Here is a 25,728-nt window from a genome sequence, read left to right as displayed (position 1 = left end):
GAGGCCCTGGAGTTTATAAATCGAGAAATATATTACGCATGATATTCATTGTGTTGTTTAGACAGATGATACCTGGAAAAGCAAATGAAACGTCTACATATGCCTCACCGATGCCATTTTAACCTTTTGCACTCGGCGCCATCATGGATATTACCCACCGGCGCTTATAAACATTTATATTATTATTATATAGTATACGATATATGTATATATAATATTGTTATAATAATATTCGATTTATATGAATTTGTAGACATCGAGAAGTAGTTGCAAATCGCTAATAAACTCTGTTTAGTCATATACTATTGAGAATTACGATGTCCCCTGAGAGGGGACAACCGAGTGCAAAGGGTTAGAATTCCAGGTATCCTAAAGTGTTGGGGATCCGGTATAACTTCGAGTATCCGGAAGTTACGGGTCCCGAACGATTCTAAAATTCCAAGTCGGTCTCCTCCGTTCCTTTTCGCTTCCAACAATATTTCTACCAGATAGATTTAGCTGTCCTCAAGACGAAGGCGGTAGATCCGGGAGTAAGAATTGGACGAGCACGACACGCAAAATGGCGCTAAATCAGCGTGACTCGTTATAAACGCACGCGACAAGGCCTGTTCGAATTAACGCCAGAACTAAACGAGATTTCGCATGACCCTTGACACAAGTCCCGGCTAGGTTTCGGTAGCCAGCGAGCATCGGTGCCAGTCACGAGTCGCGGTGCGGCACCCCAGAATTAATTTCTCGTTTATAACCGCTGGTTTGGCAGCCGGTCACACACCGGGTGGGCCTTGACCTCCCGTTCGCGGATCGACTGGGAAACCGGCGTTGCTCGAAAGTCAAGACCGATCGATGGCTCGGCCGAAAAAGCGAGAAACGGGTCCGGATCGATATTCGTAGCCGTAGAAGGCTGTGCTGTGCGCGCCCGCGCGACATTACACGGCCGTCGTCGAAGGGTTCGCGGTGGAATTAGCGGGCGACGAAAGAGCCGGTTCTTCTGGAGGGAAACGGAACAATGCCAATGGTTATTTCGGTCGGTGATCGAACGTGTGTGCCACGGTCGGAGAAAAGCGTGCCACCGGATCTCGGCGAAGCCACTTCGCGAGCCGACCGATTTAGACCGTCGGAAACTTCGCAGCCGTGTCTGTCGACCGTAGGACGACCTTCCTTTCCCGACCCTTCCGTCTCTCCGTCGATAGTTCCGTTTCGTACCAGCTGACTAGATCGGCTTTTTTCATCCGCAGACCCCGGGCTTCCAGCCGCGAACCACGCTGCTTCTGCCATCGCTCCATTCCTTGCGCAATCGTTTCGTGATCTGGCGGCGTCTGTCGCTGAACGGCCGCGACTACTTTCCCATTGCAGAGCAACGAAGCGGTCTTTCGGGAAAATGTTGGCGTGGGATTTCGTGGATCAACCCTGGGATCCGAGGATCGCGTCTGAGACTCGTATAGCAGCCAATTGGTGTTTAAAACTCGCCGCACATTTTCGATGCAATGTTATCTGATCGAATATCGTGGAATGATGCTTCGAATACTAGATATACTTCGAGACTCTTCTTAACTTCTGACGTTTCTTATCAATGCGATGGATCCTAGTCTCACGGTAACTATTTCCAACTATTTTAAATTTGTAAAGTCGATTTTTGAATAGCCAGTTTGCAGAGTACCGTGAAGAGACTTAGGCGAAGAGTCAGGAAACTCATCTCGGGCACACGGAAGCGGTCAAGAGCAAAGACCCACGCAGAACGCGCGGCTCGCCAGCAATGCAACCCTTCGCGTAGTCACGTGACTTTCCCTGCCGACTCTTCCTTCATTATTTTTGCCGAGCTCCGGTGATCCGATTTTATCCCATTCATCTCCGTGTGAACGCTTGCCGGCTATTCTCGGTGTCGGTTTTGTTAAATGCTCCGGGTTCGACCAACGAACCAGCGATGTATCGATCGAACACTCGATAGATGTCCCTCTCTTTACAGGAACATTATTTACTGGCTCGCACGTTTCGTCTTTACTCTTCGTTCGAACGGTTGTTGCCAAACCGTGGATGTTTATGCAAATTCAAGATCATATAATTTTGTTCGAACGAACATGTGTCTAATGTTAGAGTGTTTTACTGCAACTATGTTTTATTGCGTTCACCTTCGTCGCATTAATCTTTCTTATTTTATCGCATTAATCTTCGTCGCGCCAGTCATTATTATTTTAGTGCACTATTCTTTATTTTTATGCTATTAGCGTGGAATGTGGTGTTATAGATATGTAAACAGTCGCAATACACGGAGCTACGTAGTTGCAACAGGTTTCCCCTATCTGTTTCATCGTTCGGTGCAAGTTTACGCAAAAACTGAGGTCACCGTGCGTTGCTCAAGACAATTAAGGATTACTCTTACGAGGGAAAAGTTACGATAACAAGGTGAAATAGGACGCGTGGACGAATTGCCGAGGAAAAAATTACTCCGATTGCCTGAGCAGTACATTTCAAAACAGAAAATTATTCCGACAAATATTCGAGCATTTTTTCTGTTTCCATAAATCGTATTTTATGCATTTATTTATCTTTGGACGCTACCAACGTAAAAATGCCGGACATTTTTCACTCGCAGTCACAGTGCAGGACATTTATTAAACAACCGCGTCTAGAACATCTACGAATTTTGCTATCGACGCACTCGGAAACCTCCTAGAACTGTAAAAACCGCGGGATCTTGGCTCGACCGTTGTTTCGGTTGGCTTGTTCTTGCCTTTATAACTATTCGCGAAGTTGTCTTGTCGTCGGCCGTAAATCATCGCCGAGAACACGCGAATGATATATTGTTTGTTCTCAACTGGACGTGTAGCACCTTGAGATCGTCTCGAATTCAAGCTTGGACGATTCGGATCAGATCAGATTGAAAGAAATCGAGTTCTCTGATTTTCGATGAGAGCCGTGGATCGATCAGAGGCCAGAGACCAGAAGAAGATCTGCTCGCCAAGAAGCTCTCGGATCGAGACGTTGGAGGCTTAGGGAGCCGAGAGCCGACGACAGGTCGAGGAGCACAGGCCGAAGCGTCGATTTTTGCGCATCAGGAGCGAAGCACGTGAACCGCGACGGTACGGGACGCGCTCGAAATAGACAACGCCGGCCGGAATTTTACGGCGACGCGCGCTATAACAGCCCGTTGCGTCACTGTTACGCCATGCTTTTCTATAAAGACCGTTTGTTTTCCGTCCTGGGGCTCAGACCGTCTTGCGAGATGATCGACAGGGCCTCGCGGCCGAGCAGCGCCTCCTAAACGCGTCCTTGTTCTCTCCGCTCGGTATTTACGAGCCCGGTAACGTTCACTGCGCTCGGGTCCGGGGATTAGGCTACGATTTACGACTACTGCTAGCGGCGGGTAGTAAATTCGGATCGGTAAAGAGGGTCGAGGCATTCTCCACACTCGCTTGACAGTTGTGTGTGTCTCCGCTTTGTCGCGCGGGATTATTGAGGTTCCATCGATCGGACGGATCGGATCGAGTCAGCTCGATGTCCACGGCCGATGATGTGTGTGAGTCTGCGTGTCGTGGGCACACTGGGGACTTACCGAAAATCGGGGGGGCCGTCTGCACTGGCCGCGCGATAGGTCGCGATCGATAGTTGTGCTCACGGGGATCTCTCGATCGCCGGGAGCGCTTCGGTATCCGCGACTTCAAACTGTCCGCGAGTTCGGGGAACAGAACTCGGGGATCTTCGATCGATTCCCGCGGTTCGCCGGACTTTCGTTCGCCTCCAATTGACCGACTCTAATAAAAGACGGGAACGGTTCTACTCGGCGCGTCTCTGGACACGGAGAGCCGAACCGCGATCGTGGTGGGAGCTTCGACAAGAAATCAAAATAGATTACCGACCGGCCACGATGGCCACCGTCGAAAACGGCCGGTTTCCGGTTGGAAGAAAACCAATTCAGAGACGCGTTACACGGACGGGGAACGACGCTTGGTAACAAACGACGGCAGCTGATGTTACGCAGCTCTCGAGATAGCCGCGTGCCATTGCGAGGAATCCGCGAATAGATCGAGGATTGAGCGGTTCGATGGACGTTCGACCCTTGGAAAAAAAGAGTCGTTCGCGAGTAGGAGGCGGGTGGATCGTTGCTGGATCGAACCATCTTCGTACCAGCAACGAGGGAAATCGATGATTCAACGATCGCGTAGAACACTGTTGCAGAACCGATTAATAGAGAAACTGTCGGGTATGCGCGGAGGTTGCAGTTAATCGGCCCATTTATTTCGTCGAGGAGGCAAAGAACGCTGGCAATGAGAATTGTAAGATAAGCGCAGTTACTCACAGTGAGTAATGCTTAAAACTGTATCGGTGACTAGATAGTATCGTTAGTCATCGAGGCGTATACGCAAAAAGACCACGGCTTTGGCCAAATCCTTGCCGGTTATTCACGTTTTTCCGAGCATAATTCGCATTGCGCAGTCGGGCCACGGTGACGGAGAAGCTTGTATGATACCCGATTCCTATTTCCGTCCATCTAAATAAAGCCGAAAGCGGCCCAGTTCCCGCGTAACCCGCCGGACAACGCCGCGCGATTGCGCGACACTTAATATCATTATGCCCCAGATATTTTAGGCATCCACGCTGTTTACGGATTAATGGAGATCGGCAGAAACCGGCGAGCAAAGTCACGAATCTTGGCAATGGAATATTGGAAAAACTCGGCTGGTTTGCGCCGACAAAATTTATTTGCTCCGAACTGCGGCACCGGCTACGATCACCCGCAAAGTTACGAGCTAGTAAAATGACCGCGGCTGGCGTGAACCGTAATTTATGCGCACCTTGACAGCCGTCTGGACATTAAATTTGGGTCGTCCGCGACTTCGAAATTTCTTAACGACTATCGTAACGCCGTCCGAGCTGTTCAATTGTTTAGAGTCGTCAGTGATTGTACTCTGAACGAAGCTGTATTTTATGCACTATAGTCTATGCACGGTGTAAGGTGTACACAGGTAGCAGCGGTAACAGGTGAACTTTCTTCGCAGTTCATTCATTAAAATTGTTCGAAGTCTCCATTCCCGCGCAATAATTTCAAACGAATCTTAAGACCCGACGGGTAAGGAGAACTCCATCGTCGATAAAGAAGGTTGTTGCGGATACGGACGTTGGTAGTCTGCCGACGATCGATTACCGACAGACTAACATCGGACGGTAACATGTCTCAACTGATCTGTTTCATTCTACTTGCCGTGCTTCGCAAAATTAACAAGACTTTTCTTTGCGAATTGAATAAACGTTGTTCTCGTTTCTTTCGCGCTGGATTTTGCTGAGAATCGTCGCAGATTATTTAATACATATTTTAGATAAAATTTTAACCCTCAACCTGTTAGGTGTCTAGTAATTCATACAATTTTTGAAACGAATGACAATGTGCTCGTGTACATTAAAAATAGTGTTAATGTTTCACCGAACATACAGAAATACACATTTCATTGACAGAAAATATAAGAATGATAATTACTTAAGGGAGCACATTGAGATACGTCGTTAGCGGCCTTACTAACGTGGGCTGATCAAGAAATCTCAAAGGAATAAGGGTGCTTACCTCGTCGCATGCTGCGCATCTGGGCTTCAGCTGTTCGGCATAGTGCCTTTCGCAGAACAAGGTGTCGTCGTGGACACAGTACGCGAGGTCGACCAGCAGTTCCTTGCATTCCGTGCACTGGAAACATGCAGGATGATAGAGAAGACCCAGCTTACTCGTGGATACGGCAAGACTGCCGTATTTGAGGGGCGAGAGACAGGCACCACAATGCTGAAAAGTGATCAGGTAAATTAACAAAGGCGAACTTTAATTCTTTGGTAGCACAACAATTATGCCGTGACTCACGAGATCCCTTTCGAGGACTTCCTGCACGTTTCCTATGTCGAGGGCGATCTCGTTCCTCGCGGCCATGAAATCGTCAGCGCTGCTGGCGTGTTTCGGGTTCAAGTGCCGGCAATAGGTTCTGGCTAAGTCCTGCTTAGGCAGCTGGATCGCCAATTGTCGGTCCCTGTATCGCTCGCCGGGCGTGCCCAGCCTGGGTACAGAGATCTCTGGCAGCATTGCAAAGTACTCGTCCACCTACAAATTAAACAGATTGGTATCGTAGCTCGGACCAAAATCTGAATCTATTAATTAAAGTTCTCAGTTGGTCCTATCCTCTCCGTTTCTCGAAAATTCTACCAGGAACGATAGCGAATGCCTACTAAATCGAATTAGTGTCTCCAGGTTGCTCCATTCACCTATTTCATGAAATTCCGACGATACATCGCGGAAAAGAGAGCAATCGGTGACAGAAATCGGACATCTGGAGGCAGCGACAAAAGAATCGTAAAATCCGAGTGGGCTGCGGTCCCGTGCGAACGATAAAGCATCCGCTCGGGGATGATAGAGGCCAGCCTCGGCTCGCTAATTCACGGCGAGCGATTCGGAAAATATTGGAAGCTGGAAGCCTGCCAAGCGTGCGTGCACGCGCCCGGCTTCTCAGCCGCGAACGGCGTGTAACATCTAGTCCCGGCGATCATAATCTCATTAGCCGCGGTTTCCCCGGTGATCCGTAACGCGTCGACGCAATAGACCGATCGGGCCGGCACAGCCGGACGATTGAACTTGAACGTTCGTTTATTGAATCTAAGCGATCCGATCGGACAGCCCCCCCGTCGAGGGAAGAGGAAACGATCCGCGAAAACTGAGTCGTATAAACGTCCGGCCGGGCTGATGTATTACCGACCTTGTGAGCTGGCAGGCCGGGGGGAGCCCAAGCGAGACCCTTCGTTCGGGGATCGAAGCCGACCGGCGATGAGGACTCCTCGCCTTTCAGGCCTAGACGAGACCTCACCGACACCCATTCCTCGTGACACACGTCGTGGGCCTCCCTTGGACATTTGCAGCTCGTGCAGTTCTTCCTGGAAAGACAAAGCGGCTATTCAGTGCCCGATCTTGGTCAAGTTTTTAATCGATATACTCGAATTTCTTGGACGATCGATACACTCGGGTTTCTCGCGCGAGAATATCAACAAATTCCGGAAATTACCGATTCGAACTGTTACATAGGGTGACCTGAAATTTCCCCGGTGAACTGCGAGGGTTTCATTCAGAGGTTAAAAGAAAAAAAGGAATGTAATATGAAGTTTGCAAATTAAAGTTTTGATAATATTCGATACCTTCGTAACTACACAAATCATACGATAAATATTATCCAGCTCCGAATCAGTCGGTGTGTTGCGTGATGATACTATAATAGCTTTACTAACAGTTAGACAATTGTCGAGTAAACTAGCATCAATATGCCAAGATCTTCAAACGCTGCACACGCTGATATTCACTTTGTATATGGTTACTGCAATAGAAATGCACGGGTTGAGTAGTTACAAGGAACATCTGATAGATCCATGTTTATCAACACTCGCTTTCAATTGCGAAACAGGCTCGTGCAGAGAAAAGGGATGACTGAAATACCGAAACTCGATAAAATAATAAAGTATCTATTTTTGTTTACGTTTTTCATATGAGATCTTTTCTTTTTTTAGCCTTCGTAGTTTGGCGGGAAAATCCCAGGACACCTTGTCATAATTTTATAACTGTTCTTTTTTTTTGGTTCTGGTTTCTAATTTAAGTAGTAGCATTTCGGTTATAGTTCCATCTTAAGTAATAATACCGTCGTAGGATTTCAGGTGTTCTATTTAACATTTATTACCTTGCACCATCGCTCCTTTCATGCTTTGATGATTAGAACTTATTGCTTCTATACTTTGGTAATAGAAGGATTTATTTTTATTTCGATGTAGAAGAAATTAATAATATTCATATTTGGCAGACCTTGCATAAAATCTTCACCACGAGTCCGACTCGTTCTTATAGTGCAAGGGGTTAAGTAACTTGGGGGATAACGAAATTATTTCTGATGGTGTAGATGTCTCACTTGGAATGCTAGTCAAACTGTCTGAAGAGGAACAACTAGAATCCCAGTAAACCGCAAAGGGTAGAATCGAAGCTGGATTCTTCAGCCCCGTTTCCTTTAACAATCTTCTACGTTCGTCTAAAAATATCTCTAAACGCCATGTCCGACTCGTAGACAATGCTGTACGAACGCGATCCTCATACCCCTAATACGTTGCCCGAGCCGAGCGTCACCGGCTTGTTGAACGTACCTATTAAACCGAGGATATCACGAACGCTAAATATTTGTCCCCGGCGCTTCATTAACTCCAGATACACGGCTCGGCCCTGTCGGAGACTCTAATCAAGTTTTATTGCGGCCAGACGCCATGACGGATCCCCGGCTTAATCGCCTAATTAATCCGGGAATCGGTCGTCATCGTTCGAAGCGCGACGTCGCGCGTTTCCGCGTTTATTATTTATCGCCGCTTCCGTTCGCCGGCGGTAGAAATCGTTGCTTCGAACACGGCCGATAAACTTCTCATCGGGCCGCTAACGCTGAAGTTGCTCGCGAGCGCGCGGAGCCGGCGATGAATTATAGTCCGCGCGCGAGTATTACGTTTCGCGGAGTTAACGAGGCGTCAACGTTAATTTGCATGTACCCGCGACGGGAAGGGTTCGCGGACCTCGTAAAATATCGGTGGACGTCCGGGGGGAGCTTATCGTCCCCTAACAAGGATGGAAAAAAAGGAGGACCGCGAGGATTCTTTATCGCTGAAAAGCTGTTTTGCGGGTTTCGCCGGCCGGGCGAGTTACGGTCCGCCGGCAAACAAGGTGACCGTTCCACTGACATTACGGGCGTGACATTATGCTAAGCGATTCCTCGACCCGACGAGTTTCCGAAAGGCTACGAGGAAAAGTCCAGAGATCGTTCCGCTCCGCGATCACGTGGCACAGGGTTCTCCCGATCGACGAAAATATCGACCGGTCGTTCCGAGATTCGCGTTCCTATGAAATTCGATTTTATGGCGGCCTATTAACGCGCCCGCTGCCACTGTTAAATTTAACGAGCACTCTTCCTCGCCCCTTCGGCCCACCCCCTAAATCAGATTTCGGGGATTTACGAGCGACTCGGCGGACAACGTCCTTTCGTTTCTTTTTCTCCTGTTAACGATAAGGGTTCCGGACTTATCAGTGACCCCGTGTCGTCCCGTTATCGAATGCCGAGAGGAACGGGGGGACCGTGTTGGCATTAGGTCGACCTTCGCGCTGACACCCGGAAGGGTGCGGTAGAGCGAACACCTCCGGCAAATGCAACCCCCTTCGTTTACGCGATTGACGTCCGACCATTAGCGTGTGCCGCTTGCAACAGGACTTTTGCGCAGCGACTCGCACTCCCGATGCAATCGATCAGCCAGGAAACGCCTTCGACGGTAAAAGAACCACGCTGTTCCGAACGCTTTCGCAGCGCGAACACTCGGCGCACGTGTATATTCACTGGGCTTTCGTCCACCCTTCAAATCTCGAGTGACTTGTCCCATAAAAAGCAAATGCTCTCCGAGGGCCTCGCATTCGGCCGGATGAACTGCTCCCGGGTAAATGGCAGCAATCGCGAGAAAAATTCGGAGGGAGGCGCGCCGGAACTGCGGCCCTCCGAACTACTTTGTCTCCTGCTACGATCAGGTAGTACGGGGTGTCCCTAAATGATTAATACAATTTCGATTTATTCGAGCTCTAGCCGATCGGCGCCGTTTCTACGATAAATTCTGAGAAATCCCCGGAACGCAGATCCGACCAAAAATGGCCGAAACGATGGATTTATTTTTACTACTTTTTGAGATAGCGTGTTTTTTATGGCTTGCGGAAGTTTCTAGTTCTGGAGCCGTTTTATACCGGCGCCGTCTGAATGGCAAATGAGATTCGCACATGGCTGGACATACGCGGTCGCGAGAAAGTGAGTTTCAGCAAGAGACACCGTTTTCGAAGGTGTACCGCGACCGGGGTCCGACAATATGGCATCGTGCCGGCTCCTTCGAAATTTCAGGTACCGGTGGAACCAGTTGCACTCGAGACCGATGCATGCAACTTTCTTGCAGACGCTCTATCTTTAACGCCGCGTTGATTTATTACGAACACCCTGTACAAAGTTACCCGAGCGTGGTTCTTTCCCGAAGAATGCGTATAATCGTTTAGCAGGAAGCTCAAAGCATCGCACGAGCCGCGCGACACTCCGTTCTTTCTGTCGCCGTAAAAATTTCTCTAAATAATTTACGAGGTCTCGCAGCCGTCACGCCCGCCTATTTGCGTCGTTCGGTATGGCCAGCGGCACTATGCCGGCGCAATTAATTCCTCGGACGATGTATAAACCGAACGATTTGTCGGCGGCGTTCCGCGAGCGTGGTCGCTCGAGAAAAAAGAAACGGACTCGTATTAATGCGGCACGCGGCGCAAAAGATTCTTGGAGAGAAAAACGGCCTGAGACAGTCGGGGACAGGCTCGAATTAATTATAATAAAAGCCGCGCTGAATTGAAACGTCGGTACAGCGCCGTGGAATTCTCTGCAACAAAGTCACGGTCGTTTAAAGTCAACGATCCCCTATATTTCATCAGGTGTTAATTCTAGTTCACTAGCTTATCTCGCGTCGCGAAGGGTCTAATAGAGGGTGAAGGATTGCGCTTTTATCATTCCTGGAGGTGTACATTTTAATTAGACTTAACCAAATTTCGATAATCCTCCGATTCCTGTACTCTTGCAAATTCAATATCACAGTCTGTTGATCTTTTCGCTACCTTCGAAGATGCTATAATAGTAATTCAAAATCTTTTTCCCAGCACCCCTTTGAATATACTTCAATTAATTACTTCGCTTACTATTGCAAGCATGAATCTTATTATTATTTTTTTGTCTAATTTATTTTGTCATGTATTTGCAATGGAGAGACATTTTTCCGACAATTAAATAAATAAACATGTTCTACCAGCCTCGCAGTCTCCAGCTTGCACAAGTTCCACCTAAGCCAGTAAATTACCTAACAATCAGCTCGAACAGCTCAAATTGTCCAAAGACCTTGCAGTACAGGTGCAGGACCCTGACGCAGGCCCACTTCATGCCAGGCCAGGGTGCCAAGCTGAGGTCCAAGCCCTCCTCCAAAGGACACTTGCCGATCGCGAGGCCCCGTTTGAGTTCCGCGCCGGAAATCGTTGGGAATCGATTCTTTCTGTCGAGCATAGGGTTCCTCTTGCCCCTAGGCAACTCGACGGAGCCTGGTATCAAGCCTCTTTTGATCTCGGCGCCGGATAACGTAGGATACCGGTCCCGACGGTCTAGAGACGAGGTTTTCCTGTAGTAATCTTTTTCGGAAGCTGAGGGGCACCTAGCTCGCATGGTTTCTAGGATCGGCGGGCTCATGGGGCGCTTCTTCGGCTCCGGGATCTTGACTCTGATCCCTTGAGGCTCGGCGCCTGGTGTCGGCACGCAGAACACCCGCACCTCCATCTTCGGGCCCTCCTGGCTGGGCCCCTTCGGACTCATCCTGGGGCCCGCCGCGGCCAGCAAATGAGGCGTCGTGTGACGCCTCTGCAATTTGTCGTTCAGGATGACGAGGTCCGCACCGATCCTCGGAACTTCATCTCCGGCTTCTGGGGCTTCCTTCGAGAAGAACAGCGATCCAATTGGATAGTGATTCCTCCGGTCCCGTGTAAATTAATTATGTAGACCAGTTCGCCGTTCCTCGTAGAGAGTCCTCGGTGAACCGACGAGATTTCCGAGTCATCGGGATGACACTGCGACCATCTCCACGGACGAGGGGCTTCACGCTGTTCACGGTCGACGGGTTCTGGAAAATCACGCGCGAGATACTTTCTCCGGGCAAAAAGTTAATTGCCGAACGAACGATGGAAAGCAGCGAGTAAGATCGAACGTTCTTCTCGCGCGCGAACCGCGGTTTTCGCATGCGTCGGACCGCAATACCATCTCCTCTCGATCTCGCGCGAGAAACGACCGTTAACCCTTTCAAGACTCTCTGCTCATGTACTAGGTGGGTCGGTCGAATCAGCTCCCCGAAATAACCCTACCTATCGACTGTCCGAAAACGTCTGAAGTGGCACATATTGTACTTAAGAAGCCTTATGGGATTATTTCGGCTACCGCCTACGCTCGTCTGCATGGTTCATGGATTTGACACCTGTCTGTAATCTGTCACGAACCGACCTTACGATGTCTAAGACAGGACGAAACGGTCCTTCGATGTTTCATCTGTTACACTATTTCCGGGACCGGCGAAGGCTGAATAAAAATGTTCAATAAGTCAACCCCCTTAAATTAACTAACCCGTGCCAGTCTTGGGCTTGGATAACGGAAGCGTATTGTTTAATAACGTTTACCAAAACTTTCAAGTACTTTTTTACTCCATTTTATGTTACCTATTTCTTCGTTCGGCATTAAATGAGAAAACAAGATTACTCAGGAAACGATTTAATTGTAAAACAAAACGATAGGCAATTTGAGCCGACATGCTTGAATTTCGATGATCACTTGAGGGATTAATTAAGTTGGAACACGTCGGAGGGAGTAACGCGGCAAGAATGAAGCGCCGACTGGATTCTTGGGATTCTGCTGAGACTGGCACCTCGGACGGGAAGCTTATAGTTTCGTATAGAGTCCGCTTGTTTGTTTGATCGCCGGCGAGCGGTCTCCGGAAAAATGATAGCGACTGGACGCGAGCGGATCGGAGGCGAACGAGCACGCTTCTGCGGTTGGATTTATTTTCATTGCGGAAATCGCCACGGTTCACGAAGTCGCTCGGTTATTTATAGCCCCGAGGATCCTCGCGGCGAGCTCGTCGGTCCGGCTCGCGGAAAAGGGCGCCCCGGAAAGGGCCTCGGAAAGTCAGCTGGAAGGGTGTCTCTCCGCGCGTCTTCGTCAAACCGAGAGCGTCAACTTCAAAACCTTCCCAGCTCGGAGCCCTACACACTACTGTAACTGGAACACGGAGAGTCGCGTTTCTTTTCCCGAAGGCCTCCGCGATTCGACGAAAGAGAACGGATTGCGTTACACAACGATAATCCTCGCGTGCGCGAGGGCTCTGTCCTTTTGATCGCGGTCCTACGGATCGCGGCGAGCCAATAAAATCGGAGTGCTATACGCTGTCGTGCCGAGATTACCACGATAAGTCTAACATGGGAGATAACGGGACGCTCGGGCCTGTCTTTCCTTGCAACGAGCCACTATCGACCGGTTTGCGTGCCGAAGAAACGGAATAGAGACGTGTGTCTGTCGAGCGGAGACTCCCGCCTCGAAATCTAGCTTCTATCTTTGGTTCTGGGCGGCTCGGCCGCTACCTAAAGTCATAATTACCGGCTGGTTACGGAAGAAGACGGTTTAACGAGGGTCCGTGGAAATTATAGGATGATTAATTGGGCACGCTTGATCGTGACTGCCAGTCGCCGATGCCGACGATGCTCTCGGTGCCCGCTCGGCTGCTGGCTCGTCTTCGGACACGCGTCGATACAAATTTTGATCGCCGGACAGCAGTTTCGTAGCTCGGACATATAAATAACGATTTGGACAGCGGCGGGCTGCCGAGCTGCAACCTCGGGATTGACGTAAGCGAAATGGCAGGAGGTAATAACTGTTCGACGCGCGAGAGAACGCGATACAAGCCTGCGGGGCCATTAATGGCTTAATATAATCGAACCCGGTGACGGGGAACGACTCTCTTTCTTCCATTTCTGAAATGGCATTACCTGGAAACCGGCTATTCCGTCACAGGTGAATCATCGGGGGAGTGCGAGCGAGAACGAGAGAGAAAGGACAGAGGTCGGGCCTCTGCTAGTTAATCGGCGACAGAATCGCAACCCAGGCGAATTCGTTTGCCAGGAATACGTTCCGAGAGCGGGCTGCTTTGGGGCGAACCGATGCGCTCGAACTCGAACCGTGGCGAAGAGAGAGAGAGAGAGAGAGAGAGAGAGAGAGAGAGAGAGAGAGAGAGAGCGAGAGAGAGGGAGAGAGAGAGACGTGAATCATCCGCCGCGAAAATTCACGAGATCAGGCCACGTGAGCTGCTTGCGGGGTTTCGATGAAAGCACCGCGCTTCGATAAAAACTCCGTTCCTCGATAACGCGCTTAGCTCGTTACCGCGCGTTATCAAACTGTAATCGGCGCACTTTCGATTTCAGCGGTGATCGTTGCACCTCGAACCTTGGAAATATCCGCATCGCGACCGATTTCCTTTCTTATTTATTTACAATGCCGTTTGTGTATAACAACGACGATTTCTTGATATTATGCTGGGAAGTTAAATAATATTTGTAGAATTTCTGATCGCACGACACGCTTCTCTCCCTCGTAAATTCGTATTGTACTATTCAGTTTGGGGGAATCTGGCTAAAAGTGTTCGATCTAAGAGACGAAGTTAATGATTAATGTCGAATGCAAATGTAGTGGCAAAGGTCTCCATACATCAAGGAGATTGTGAATGATTGGAGAAAGGATTTAAACGTCATCCATTGCTGTCTTCATTCTTCGAAGTATCAACGCCGTACATAATTATTTGCTACGCACGAGTTCGAATTATCCTCCAACAATTGCATTCGCGATCTCGTTCGTATATTTTCTGTCATGGGTAGTGGATGCTGTATCGAAGAAGAACAAATAGACGAATTGATGCAACAATGTTTCACGGCAGCGATTCCGGCGATACCAACGATACCAGAGATTCCAGCGATGGCGAACCGAAGAATTCGACCGGAATTTCGATCCTAATTTTAAAGAGCCTCCGGGTAAGCGTTTTCGCAGCCTTGGAAGTGCAACGCGAACGTTTTCCACGGTGTGCTCGGTCGCCTCGGGGCACTCGGGAATGCTTCGGCAAGCACGCGTACGCACGGCTGCGAGCAAAAAGATCGGGCGATCGAGGAAGATCCGAATCGCGGTTATTTATACCGGCTCGCGGAGACATCGACGATGGTCGGCGATGAACGAAGGACGGGGGAAATCGTTCGACGACGCCGCGAGCCGGTGACAGGTGTCAACTCGGGGGCGGAGGGGGGTAGGGAGGCAAGAGAGGGCGAGAGACAGGAAGCTTTCGGAGCTGGGACAACACGTCCAACTAGCAGAGCGGAGCTAACCATCGCGGATCGGACGGCGCGGCTAATGGCTATTAATTAGATAAATGTTCGCTATATTAAGCGGCGCTGATGCTCGCCGTTCGAAATAGCACCGTTCGTCGGATAACACGCAGTTTCGCGTTGTTTCGTCTAACTCAGACTTGGAGGCGCGGTGTTTTGTCTGTCGGCTATCATCGGCGATAGCGTCGGTCGCTATCTTCGTTGCTACTCCTGCGCGCTGCTCGATTACCACTTGTTTCGCGAAGGAAGAAACTCCGTTCGTTGGAGACTGTGCTACATAATAATTAGAAGCGTGGAATGATGGACGCGCGTGTTGAATCCATGATACAGCAATCGCTATCAAAATTGCAGCACTCTGTTATCAATTTCACGAGGTATAGTTAAACGAGGTATAGCTAAACTAGGTGTAGTTGCACGAGATAGAGCCACGGTATTGCGATATAATTGCACCGTATTAAAAAAGGTAAAAATCGACATGTTTCTCTAATTTCTCGTCTCACAGGAATAAAACAACTGGGCCAATAATTTGAACAAAATAACGATAGTAACGAGTTTAACTGTCAAACACCCAAGCTAATTAGAATATCGTAGGCCGAGCAGAACGTTCGACCTCCGCGCCGCTAAGGTATGTGTGTATCTTGTAGCGCACGTGTGTACACAGAAACTGGGTGCCCGGCTGGTGGATGCCACAGTTCACACTGGTCGTACTTCGCTTGCGAGAACCTCGACGTTTCCTTCGACGACTCGGGAATTCCTTTGGAAGCTTGCGGCACAATCGAGCCCGGTCTAGGTTTTCGTAGTGCGTAGAGGGTTCACAAACCGCGGTGCGCGGCAGCGCGGGAGATTCAAAATCAGCGACGGCTGGCGGGACGGGCCACGCGAGACTGCATTCGCAGAAGGAGCGTACTTCAAACTGGCGCCATGAGATTCGACGGGAACGCAGATAGGTGTGTACCTATAGTTAATACCGGGTGGCACACGGGAAATAGGAGGCGAGCAGAGTGGCGCACGCGCGGATCCCTCGGATGTCGTCGAAAGCTCTCCGACACGCGAAGCTCCCACCTTGTCGTGGGATTGCAACCGAGACACGAGTGGAATTAGACGCGGACCGCGCAAGCGATTTACTACCACCCCACGCCAGCTCTTCGATCTCTACAGTGGATCGTCGATCGGGATGGATCCGAGCTCGAAATCTCACCAATCGTCTCGCAAGTTCTGCTGTTTCCGATCGCGCATCCTTCGTTGACATGATAATTCTCTGGAAACTCGTACGTGCCTTAAAAAGCCTTTAATTGTCAGACTAAAATGTGCATTTACGCTAATCCTAGCGTCATTTCTCGATCCAAGACGGAATTATTACAAAAGTTACAAAAAATCTACGCAACTTTAACCTTTTAATTTTCATAAAGCGCACACGTGAATCACTTCTAGGCTTCAGATATATTTTAATTAATAAAATCAATAGAATACATGATAAACATGTATTTAAAAACGTTTCAAGAAACACTCTAAATAAATTGTGACCTTTAAACAATAATGTTTAACGCGATAATTAACAATAGAATGCCACAACTTACACCTGTTTACATTTCTCCGTAAATGTACTCCATCTTATATTAACCACTGATTTATCATTCCAACCTGTCGATCACACGATTTTTCTGTTACGCGATCTTGAACGTGCTTCGCATGCCTAATCATCAATTCGACGTTTCGAGCCCCGTCAACCCTCTTCAGAGCGCGAGGACTACCCTCCGAGGAACACGATCGTCCCGCGATGCCTTTTCAACGCCTCCCTCCCCCGAGACGATCAAGAGAATCCCTTCGAGAGATACTCGCGTCAGCAGAAGACACCTAAACCCTGTCTGGGGAGAAATCGATTTCGAAACGGATCGGCGAATCCTGCGACGAGTCGTGGAGCTGTTATCTTTGCTTCCAGAAAAATAAACGATCGCGCTCCGGCGAGTCGATAAAAAAGATGTCGAGCGTGTAAATCGCGGTGTAAAACGACGCCCCGGCATTTCGCTATCAGCGCTTTCGATTGCGCCGATCGGGCATCGGTGTCCATCGATTGTTCCGGTTCCCCGCGTATTCGTGGAACATTTTCAACGAACGTTCTCAGCGAACAGCGGAATTTTCGCGCTGAATCTCGCTTGTTAAACGCAGCGGAACAATCGGGTCGCGCCGCTGGACCGAAAGTTTGGAGGCATTTGTTGATTTTTAATGAACCACGCGTCACCATAGACGCTGTCCACTGGAAGCAATTCGTAGGTATTAAAAAAAATGGAAGGTTAAAAGTGATCTTTCAATGCTGCATAACGAAGATTGATTTCGAAGAGTAATATTATATTTATCTATTTTGATTATCATTAAGAATTCATGCTTTCCGTACATAGTTGTATTTGTAAATTTTAATGCTCTATCGCGTTTCCGACCTATTGAACCTCACAGTACTTGTCTAGATTTAGTTCGATTGAAACGTTTTTCAGGACATTTACTGTCATAAATAATAAAGTGATCCGATTTACTCGTTTGCATCCAGTATTATTAGATTTCAAACAAGATTTTATAAACAGTTTACTTGATACGCTAATGCTGCGCTATTCATCGTAAGTAATGATTTACTTATACATCATAAGATTTGTTTCCGATCTATTGAAACTGTTAAACAAGGAATGAATTTATTATTTGGTTTCCATTTTCTGTGATTGATACAGACGATTTTTATCTAACTTGAAACTAACGCAGTCTTAGTCGTAAATTCCGCTTTTACTTTTGTTGTTGTCGTAAGAATGGGTGTTTACCAGTGTATGTAAATAGATAAGTAAATTACAGTTCCCGACGGTCGCTAAATGCTCCGGCAGCATGTAGATCGGTCTTAAACTGCTCCCGAAGCGTGTGTTCAGGCACGGCCACGTGGCAGCGTCGCGTAGAATCGCGGCGCGTTTCACAAAACACGTCTCATTTGCCGTTTCCAGCGCAGCGAGACGCGCGGCTCAAACAGCACGAGAAATTATGGAGCAACATAGTTACGCGAAGATAAATGCGCGCTTACCGTCGCCCTGGCTCGCTATTAAGATACGTTCCCCGGGAAGATAAGTTTCTGTCCGCCATTCTGCTTTAATTATCGCGATTACCGTTTTATGCAACGCGGACACGGTTTCACCGGGACGCGGAAGAGACGAGCACGCGTTATCTCTCGAGAATATCCTGCTGTGTAGAACATAACCGGCGTACAGCTTGCGCGCGAGGGTATCGTTTTGCCTGAAATTTTGTGAAATAAACCGAGCTAAACGCTGTTTCCTGTTCAACTACTATAAACTCCGACGGGGAACATCTGCATCGGGCGGTCTTGGAATTTCTTTTAATCGCTCGTTATATGAACCCCGGGGTGAACGCACCCGGAGTTCACGCCTCATTTCCAATGGAAACCGGCGGATCTGTCGCGGACGCGCGTTTCGTTCCTCGGGTTTACGTAAGACCCCGGGCATTGCTAATAACGCGAGATTTCGAGTCGGCCGCGGCCGCGGCCGCGGGAAGAAGCCTGCGCAGAATCGCCGCGAAAGCATGACATAACTCGACAAGAGTTTGGCATGGTTGGCCAGCGACGAGCAGCATCGCGACACGCAAGACAGCCTGTCGTAAACACGCGCGTCCGCTTTTGGATTTCCCGCTGGATCCGCGAGAACGGCGCGCCGCGGCTCGAATCCACGCGTGAAAACGTTGTTCTACTCTCTGACGTCGCGCGATCGATTCGAAAGAGGATAGATCCTGCTACCAGACTCTAGAAGATCCTGGCACTGAACTTGATTCTTTTTCTTTAACTCCTATTACTACAAAATGTCAGACTCGTGACGAAGATTTCGAAGACAATCTATTAAATACAACTAACCGTGACTAATGTATATGGTTATATAATAATGAGGAAATTCAATTTACTTAATCTTCGTAGGATTTCTGTTGTAATAAATAGATACACTATTAAATGAACAAGTTCATTTAAAAACTTTTCATAGAAACGTTTTTATAATATAACGAATCGTAAAAGAAAAAGTCAGAAACCAATCATTTCGACTGAATTGGTAATTGCATCGTTAAAGTAGCGCTAAAAATTCAACTTTACCGTTGTTTATATTCGACACATTATCATACTATAAACGTACAATGAATATGAATTTTCTTCCTTGTGTAGGCATTTACCAAGACCGAAGTTAATCGACCTAGCTGTGAAATAAATCGTAGTACAAGGTGTTACGACTAGAGTAAGTACCTTAATAAAGTTGTTAGTGTTTCCAAGCATCGTAAAAATCAATGAAACAATTGGTGGGTACAGCTTGAATAAGAATGGCGAATGAAAAGATCGTTGAGAACCAAGAGGTCCGAGATTCGTAATGATCTATTCGGATCGGAAACGGAACGCATCCCGGAAGTTTCGCGACTCTTGTGGCACCGCTCGGCAAAAGACTTGTGCAAATAAACGACGACGGTGCGCGGTAAGGTGGTCCGAGGATGCAAGATCGAACGCTACCGGGAACAGAGTTCGAATCACCTTGGCAATGAGTCGGTGACTTATTCTGGTACGGACGTGAGTAAGATTTATCTGACGGGGTCATATATTTTGGCTTTGCCGCGGTTCTCGAGCTAGCTCGAGGCCGAGCGGGAACAAGGCGCGGATGGCTCTGTAACAATAAGCTTTCCCCCTTAATTTCGAGCGGCGTCTATAGCGTGACACTGTACAGACCGTTTTCCGTTTTCGCGTTGATTTCGCTGGAGACTTTTGACAGACGGAGAACGGCAAGGTGCAAAGTGCCGCGCGACTCGACGTCGCCGATAGATCGCAATCGTGGATCAGAAGAGATTGCGATAAGAAAACTCTTCTCGTCCCCGAACAATTTCGAGATTGCGCAAAATCTCGAGATTCCCGACCGCCTGAAATATGCGAAACAGTGTTGCGAAATCGTCCGACCGGCCTGGAAAGGCCGCTCGCCGATAAATTCACGACGAAACGTTTAAGATTTCTGCCCGGTTAATTCCTGAGCCGTGAAACTGCGCTACGGATTGACGTTGACGAAATCCGCGGAAATGTAAACGCGATTGACGCACACACCGACCAGAAATATCTTCCTCAGTCATGTTCACGAGCTCGGTGATAATTCGAACTTGTGTACAAGAATTTTCCGGTGGATTGGGTCACTGTCGCGCTCCCATTTATCGGCTTATCGCTCCGAGGAATTTGTGGGGAGAGACCGACGCGCGATTGATAGCGGTCAGCTGCTAATAACGGTCCGTGAACCATGAAGAGGTGACCGATTACTGTCCCCGGCATTTCTTTTACGACCCCATTAAATCCGAACACCGGGGTACGTCGCGTCGTTGAACCGCCTGTATCCCGACCCATTTGCGGCGATAACTCATTTTAACAGGCCCGACGTCAATCTTGCAACCAAACTGCACCGCCCATTTCTCGTGATAAATTACCGCCTTTTGGACGCTGCCTTACCAATAGTTAACAGGCAGGTACACGTGTTACGTCTCGTAGAATTCAAACGATAGTAATAAGTGTTTCAAGAGACAAAACGCTCCTAATTCTACGGTTTAACAATTGTTCGAGTCTCGGGGAAAGCGAATGCCAGCGAGATCGGTAGCATGTTGCGAGACTAAACGGTGAATGAGACTTCTTCCGAATTTCGAGCGGGAAGGTAACTAAATTTATGCTAGTTAGTTATATCCGGGTACCCGCTTGATAACGCAACGTTAGATTACAGTATATTTCCGAAAGGCATGGTCAAAGAGGTCACCGCGTTTTGACACAAGAATCTAATTATAATTTTCTGAAGAAGAGACGTTGACGTTTTACCGATGATCCTACCTACTCCATTCACTTCAGACGCACAACACCTGAATAACTGAAGTGACAAGGACATCTATTATGGCCATCGATGCAACACATCTATCCCCTCTCGCAAACCAGACCATCGATCTTAACCCCCAATCGCGTGCCTGTTTCGTCGACAAGTTGCGAAGTAACTTCTACGAAAATATCGATATTTTCTAGTCACTTCTAAATAGAGTTTATGCCCTTCAGTTTGAATAATCATCCCGAGTGAATCAGCCACTGTGAACGTAAAAGACGAAATGCCAAGGAGGATGAAAGCCACGTTCCCCGATGAATCATCCGCGATGATCTCCCGAAATGAACAGCTGTAGCACCGACTGTATCCCTAAGCCATTCCGATATTTCTTTCTCGAGTCGTTCCAACGAGGACATATACCTATCGTATCAAACGAAGAAAATCTTACTCGGTGGGCACGTTATTGTTGGACGAGTCGTCGGTGACGTAGTCGTTGCGTTCCTCTTCCTGAATATCGGGTGGGGGTGGACCGGGTATAGGGAACGCATTCCCCAGGCCCCCGGGAAACGTTCTCCTGCCTCCACGTCTTCTCATCGCGAAGTTCCGTTCCCTCGACGGGAACCGCGGCGTTTTCTTCCGCATCTCGATCAGCTCCTTGACGGACACTCCGTCGTCCCAGACCATTTTCGGATCACTCGCGAAACCGCTCTAAGATCTGCCGAGCCCCGAATGGCGATCCAACGGAAACTTTTCACGAGTATAGAAAAAGAGACTGACTAATCCCCGAACAGGCTGACACTGGTATTTATCGGTCGACGCACTGGTGTCGCGATAACAGCACGATCGCCGAACGGTTTCCGGTAGTGAGAACCGAGCTGGCCCGAGGTTCGACAGCGAGCACACTGGAAAGCGAACGCGGCCGATGAGAACCCAGCCCAAAGACCGAACGACGACGCGGCAATCCGGATCCCGTGGCCGACAAATCGAATTAATTTAATGCGGTTATGGAATCTGCCGGTGTCTCCTCCCTGATCCGCTCGGCGCGTGACGCAAGTGACGTTCGTTCACCGCGGAACGGAGCACGACAGATAGTCCGCGAACGACTCCTCTAATATCCCATCGTTCCAAAGTCGAACAGGACACCTTTGGACCGATGCCGAACCGGAAATCGCTGCCTGCCGAGCAGCAAACTTTTTCAAAGCCTCGGATCAGCCGAGCAAAATCGATGGAAGGTTCCCAGTGTCCTCGAGCTACGAATAATCCAGCGATCTCGCTCGTGTATTTACTGATTTCGATTAGCGAGACAGACTCGAGACAAAACCGACGAGTGGAAAACTTTTCCAGAGCCTGGAACGTGTCAAAACGGAATCGATACGAGGACCAAGTGTCCTCTTATCAGAAACGATCAAGCGATCGCGATCGCTCGTTACCGATTTCGAGAAACAAGGTAGACTCGAGGCAAAAATAACTCGCTGGATTTTCCGGCTGTTTAGTCACGCTAATGGCAATCGACGATGAGTAAGTGTTTCTAGGGTTCCCAGAACGATCTAGCGATCGCGTGAAAACACCTTCCACGCCGATCCACGCGCGACTTTCAACTGGCTCGTCTATCGTCCTCGTCCGTACGGCACATCGCGTTCCGCTCGAGATCAGAAGCCACGACGACGACGACGACGACTGGCGACCTTCGCTCGGCTGTTTCCATTACGGACACCGTTGTTCCCCGCGTGGTACGCGTTCCGGCCCGTCACGATCGCCACCGTGCTCAAAGGTAGCACAGTCTGTCACGGGTTACCGGCGAACGATCGATAGTCGAGCTCCTCCGTCCCGGAGCCACCTTGTGCAAATGGACCATTATCTCTCCAGGCAGAAATTTATTCGGCCGAACTTTATTGATTTTTCATGGCCGTGTCCGGTCAGAGGTCACGAAATTCGATTACGGAGAACGTTGCTTCAACCACGCGAACGTCCTAAGAAATTGAATAGATCCACCATCTCTGTGATTTACTGTAAAGTGAATTGTAACACGGTAACCAACGGTTTTGAAAATAATAGACCGGTTCTAACTCGTCGAACCAAGTATGTAACTTGTATATCGGTAAACATTCTTTTCTTATTAGCTAGATCGAACGTTTTACTCGTATCCGTAACACTGTCTTGCATAACAGCGCAAATGTTTACAAACTAGACAAAAACTGCAAGAATTTTCAACCTAACACGATACTCGGGAAGGTAATCGTCCATTTGCACTCGATTCCACTGACCGCCTTGCCATGCCAGTTTCCATTAGGAAGCTAGCTGGACGTGTTTAAAGTCCTCGAAGCGGAGTGATCGAGCCGCTTGATCGCGACAGGCCACGTCGATCCAGAGTGCCCTCGCCGTGAGGATCGTCGGCCGAAATCCAGCAGCCGCCATCGCTCGAAAGCCTCTAATCGGTTACTGAAACGCGTCCCGAGTGGCTCTCGTTGGCCAATCGACGGGAAACCTTGTTGCCCGACATTGAGTCGGACTTTGACTCGTGGCTGCGAGCGTCTGGCAGCTGCGATCGCGGCGCGCGTTCCCTCTAATCGTTTCTCATTCCCTTCCCTCCCCCTCGGCCCCTGCACTTCGCCAATTCAATCTTGAGTTCGAAGATCTTATCGTCGGTTATTTACGGTCATTGATGCCGATCGCAGCGCGGATCGCCGGTCGCGCGGCACAATTAATTCACCGGGGCCGATTGTTGCGCGCTGGGAGGCCGCGAGAACTGTCGCGAGACGACCGCTTCTGGATGCCGGAGCGTATCCGCGAGAGCACCGAGCAAGACTGAGCCTACAATGCCGGCGGTGTCCTCGTCGATAAGGATTATCACGAACGAATAACCTCGTTATCTCCGGCCTCGACGAGGCGTGCGTCCCTCGGAAACTCTGGCACCGTACGAAGCGTCATTTGCATGCGACAATCGACGCTTTCTCTTTCTCTCTCTCTCTCTCTCTCTCTCTCTCTTTCTCCCCCTCTCTTTCTCCCTCTCTTTTGCTTTGCGTCGTCTCGTCTTCTGCTTCTGTTTATCCAGTTCCTCGAGTTCCCTCCTCCGATCCCGTGCCGTTCGACGCTTCCGTCAGCTGTTCGAAATGTTCTGACGAGACGCGACGAGAACAAAAGCGCTCGCGATCCATTATGTTTCCAAAACTATGGCGTTCTGGACTCGAGGGCGGACTGTGGGATGGTCGATTCCCACTGCGAATCAATGCAAGGCAGTCTGTAGTCGGTATCTTGGTTTGCAATCACGATTTCGTCGTGAGTGTGGGTTCCTGAATTGGATGAGAAGATGTTGGCTATGCGAATTTTATACAGCGGGGAGTTCAATTTGTAGGAACCTGTCAGGTGACAAGTTGGTTCGCGCAATTAGGAGGTTCAAATACTAGATTGGGTAATGGAGCCTGATGCTTTGAGGAAAATTGCTGCGGCTTTGGTTTGTTTTCGGTCATAGCTGACTTTATATTTATCGAAAAGGTCTTATTATAATTCTTTTATTCGAAAATTATAAATTATATTACATAAATCCAATAATATCTTAAATTTTTTAATTCGAAATAAACAATTACATTTATCGAATACGACATATTAAATTGTATTGAAAAATAAGTAAAATGAAAGAATAAAAGAATTTATCATGTTCTATCTGACAAATACAAAGTTGATTATGTCCGAAAGCAAGTCAAAGGTACGGCCACCGCAAGTAACGGGCTGCACTATCCTAATACCTGATTTCCACCGCAGACTATGATGTCTTGTCGATTTAATGAATGTTCACGTTCGTACAAGGCACATCGGCTGACCAATCACTGTTAAAATTTAGATAAACAGTGTTCCACTCTCACAACCTCTAGTTTCAATTTTTTAAAATACGCATTTATCTTAAGAACCGGTGCGGAAAGTTGCCGTTAATTTAACCCTTTTATTATAGATAGAAATATTTACATCCAACTAAGCAATAGCGAATCGACGAAGCTTGGTAAGATGAAGTTAACGTACTATGATAAGATTTAAGGAGAAAATAATTTCGAACGTAATCAAAATGATACGCCGATTTACAAAAAAAAAAGTATTCGTCTGATGACAAAATCACATCGATCTTTTTATACACATCAGAAGTATATTTTACAAAGATCACAAAAATGTAAACTAAAAGTACTGATATGGTTTGATTTGAGAGATCAACAGAGATAGATCTTTTGCTGACTTTTACTTAATATTATATGTATATTATTTTCAATCTCTGATAATTATTATCTAATATTACCATTTATCAATTCATTATCACTTACGCTCTGCAATTTAATTTCATATAAAGAGATAAATAATTTCGGACAAACGATTTGTCATTCTCTTTCCCTTACTTTTTATTCTTTCTTCGTTAACCTCTCAAGATCAGATCAAGTTCAGGAGCACTTTCCATTTACATTGTCGTGATCTTTGTAGCATATACGTTCGATCTATTTATATAGATCCGAGGGATTTCGTCATCGATTCCAGGGTTTTGTTCCTTGTTAGTGCAGACCACGACGACGTATCGCCGTTCGGTACCGCGAGGGTTAAATGGTTTTGTAAATTCGAACGATTCCGCAGACTTCGCGTGAGAAACCGCGCCGGCGCCGTGAGAAAATGCTAAGTCCTTAATCGGGAAGTCACGTTCCGCGTGCAAGTATCGGTAGGAGCGATACCTGACGGGTTTCTCAGACGAATCCCTACTGCGAAGACTTCTAATCGAGTTATCGGGGATTACAGAGAGGATGCGACGGAGCGCAAGAATTTCCGCGGCGACGGCGACGCCGACGACGACGACGCGGGACGTCGCGAAAGCTGCTCGGCATCGATTCGACTCGTTCCGAGTGCTCGAAA

At 48.3% G+C, this 25,728-nt stretch overlaps 1 protein-coding gene across 7 annotated transcripts in view; it reads right to left on the bottom strand.

The window, feature by feature from the left end:
* Nucleotides 1–25,728, bottom strand: part of Lmpt (four and a half LIM domains protein limpet) — a 106,068-nt gene that overhangs the window by 24,730 nt on the left and 55,610 nt on the right. For 4 of the 7 annotated variants that reach the window (XM_078182701.1, XM_078182702.1, XM_078182695.1 and 1 more), the window contains 3 exons: nt 6,723–6,897; nt 5,840–6,073; nt 5,555–5,764 (listed from right to left, as the gene is read on the bottom strand). In XM_078182701.1, coding sequence (XP_078038827.1) covers nt 5,555–5,764; nt 5,840–6,073; nt 6,723–6,897 — 619 coding nt within the window. Of the gene's footprint in view, nt 1–3,550; nt 3,730–5,554; nt 5,765–5,839; nt 6,074–6,722; nt 6,898–10,899; nt 11,707–21,295; nt 22,011–25,728 lie in introns of those variants that run through there. The other 3 variants (XM_078182699.1, XM_078182700.1, XM_078182705.1) reach the window with 3 other exon arrangements.

Source organism: Augochlora pura, chromosome 6 (assembly GCF_028453695.1).
Source record: "Augochlora pura isolate Apur16 chromosome 6, APUR_v2.2.1, whole genome shotgun sequence".
NCBI lineage: Eukaryota > Metazoa > Arthropoda > Insecta > Hymenoptera > Halictidae > Augochlora > Augochlora pura.
Note: the sequence above shows the minus strand (reverse complement) of the source record. Positions and strands in the feature narration are given on the sequence as shown.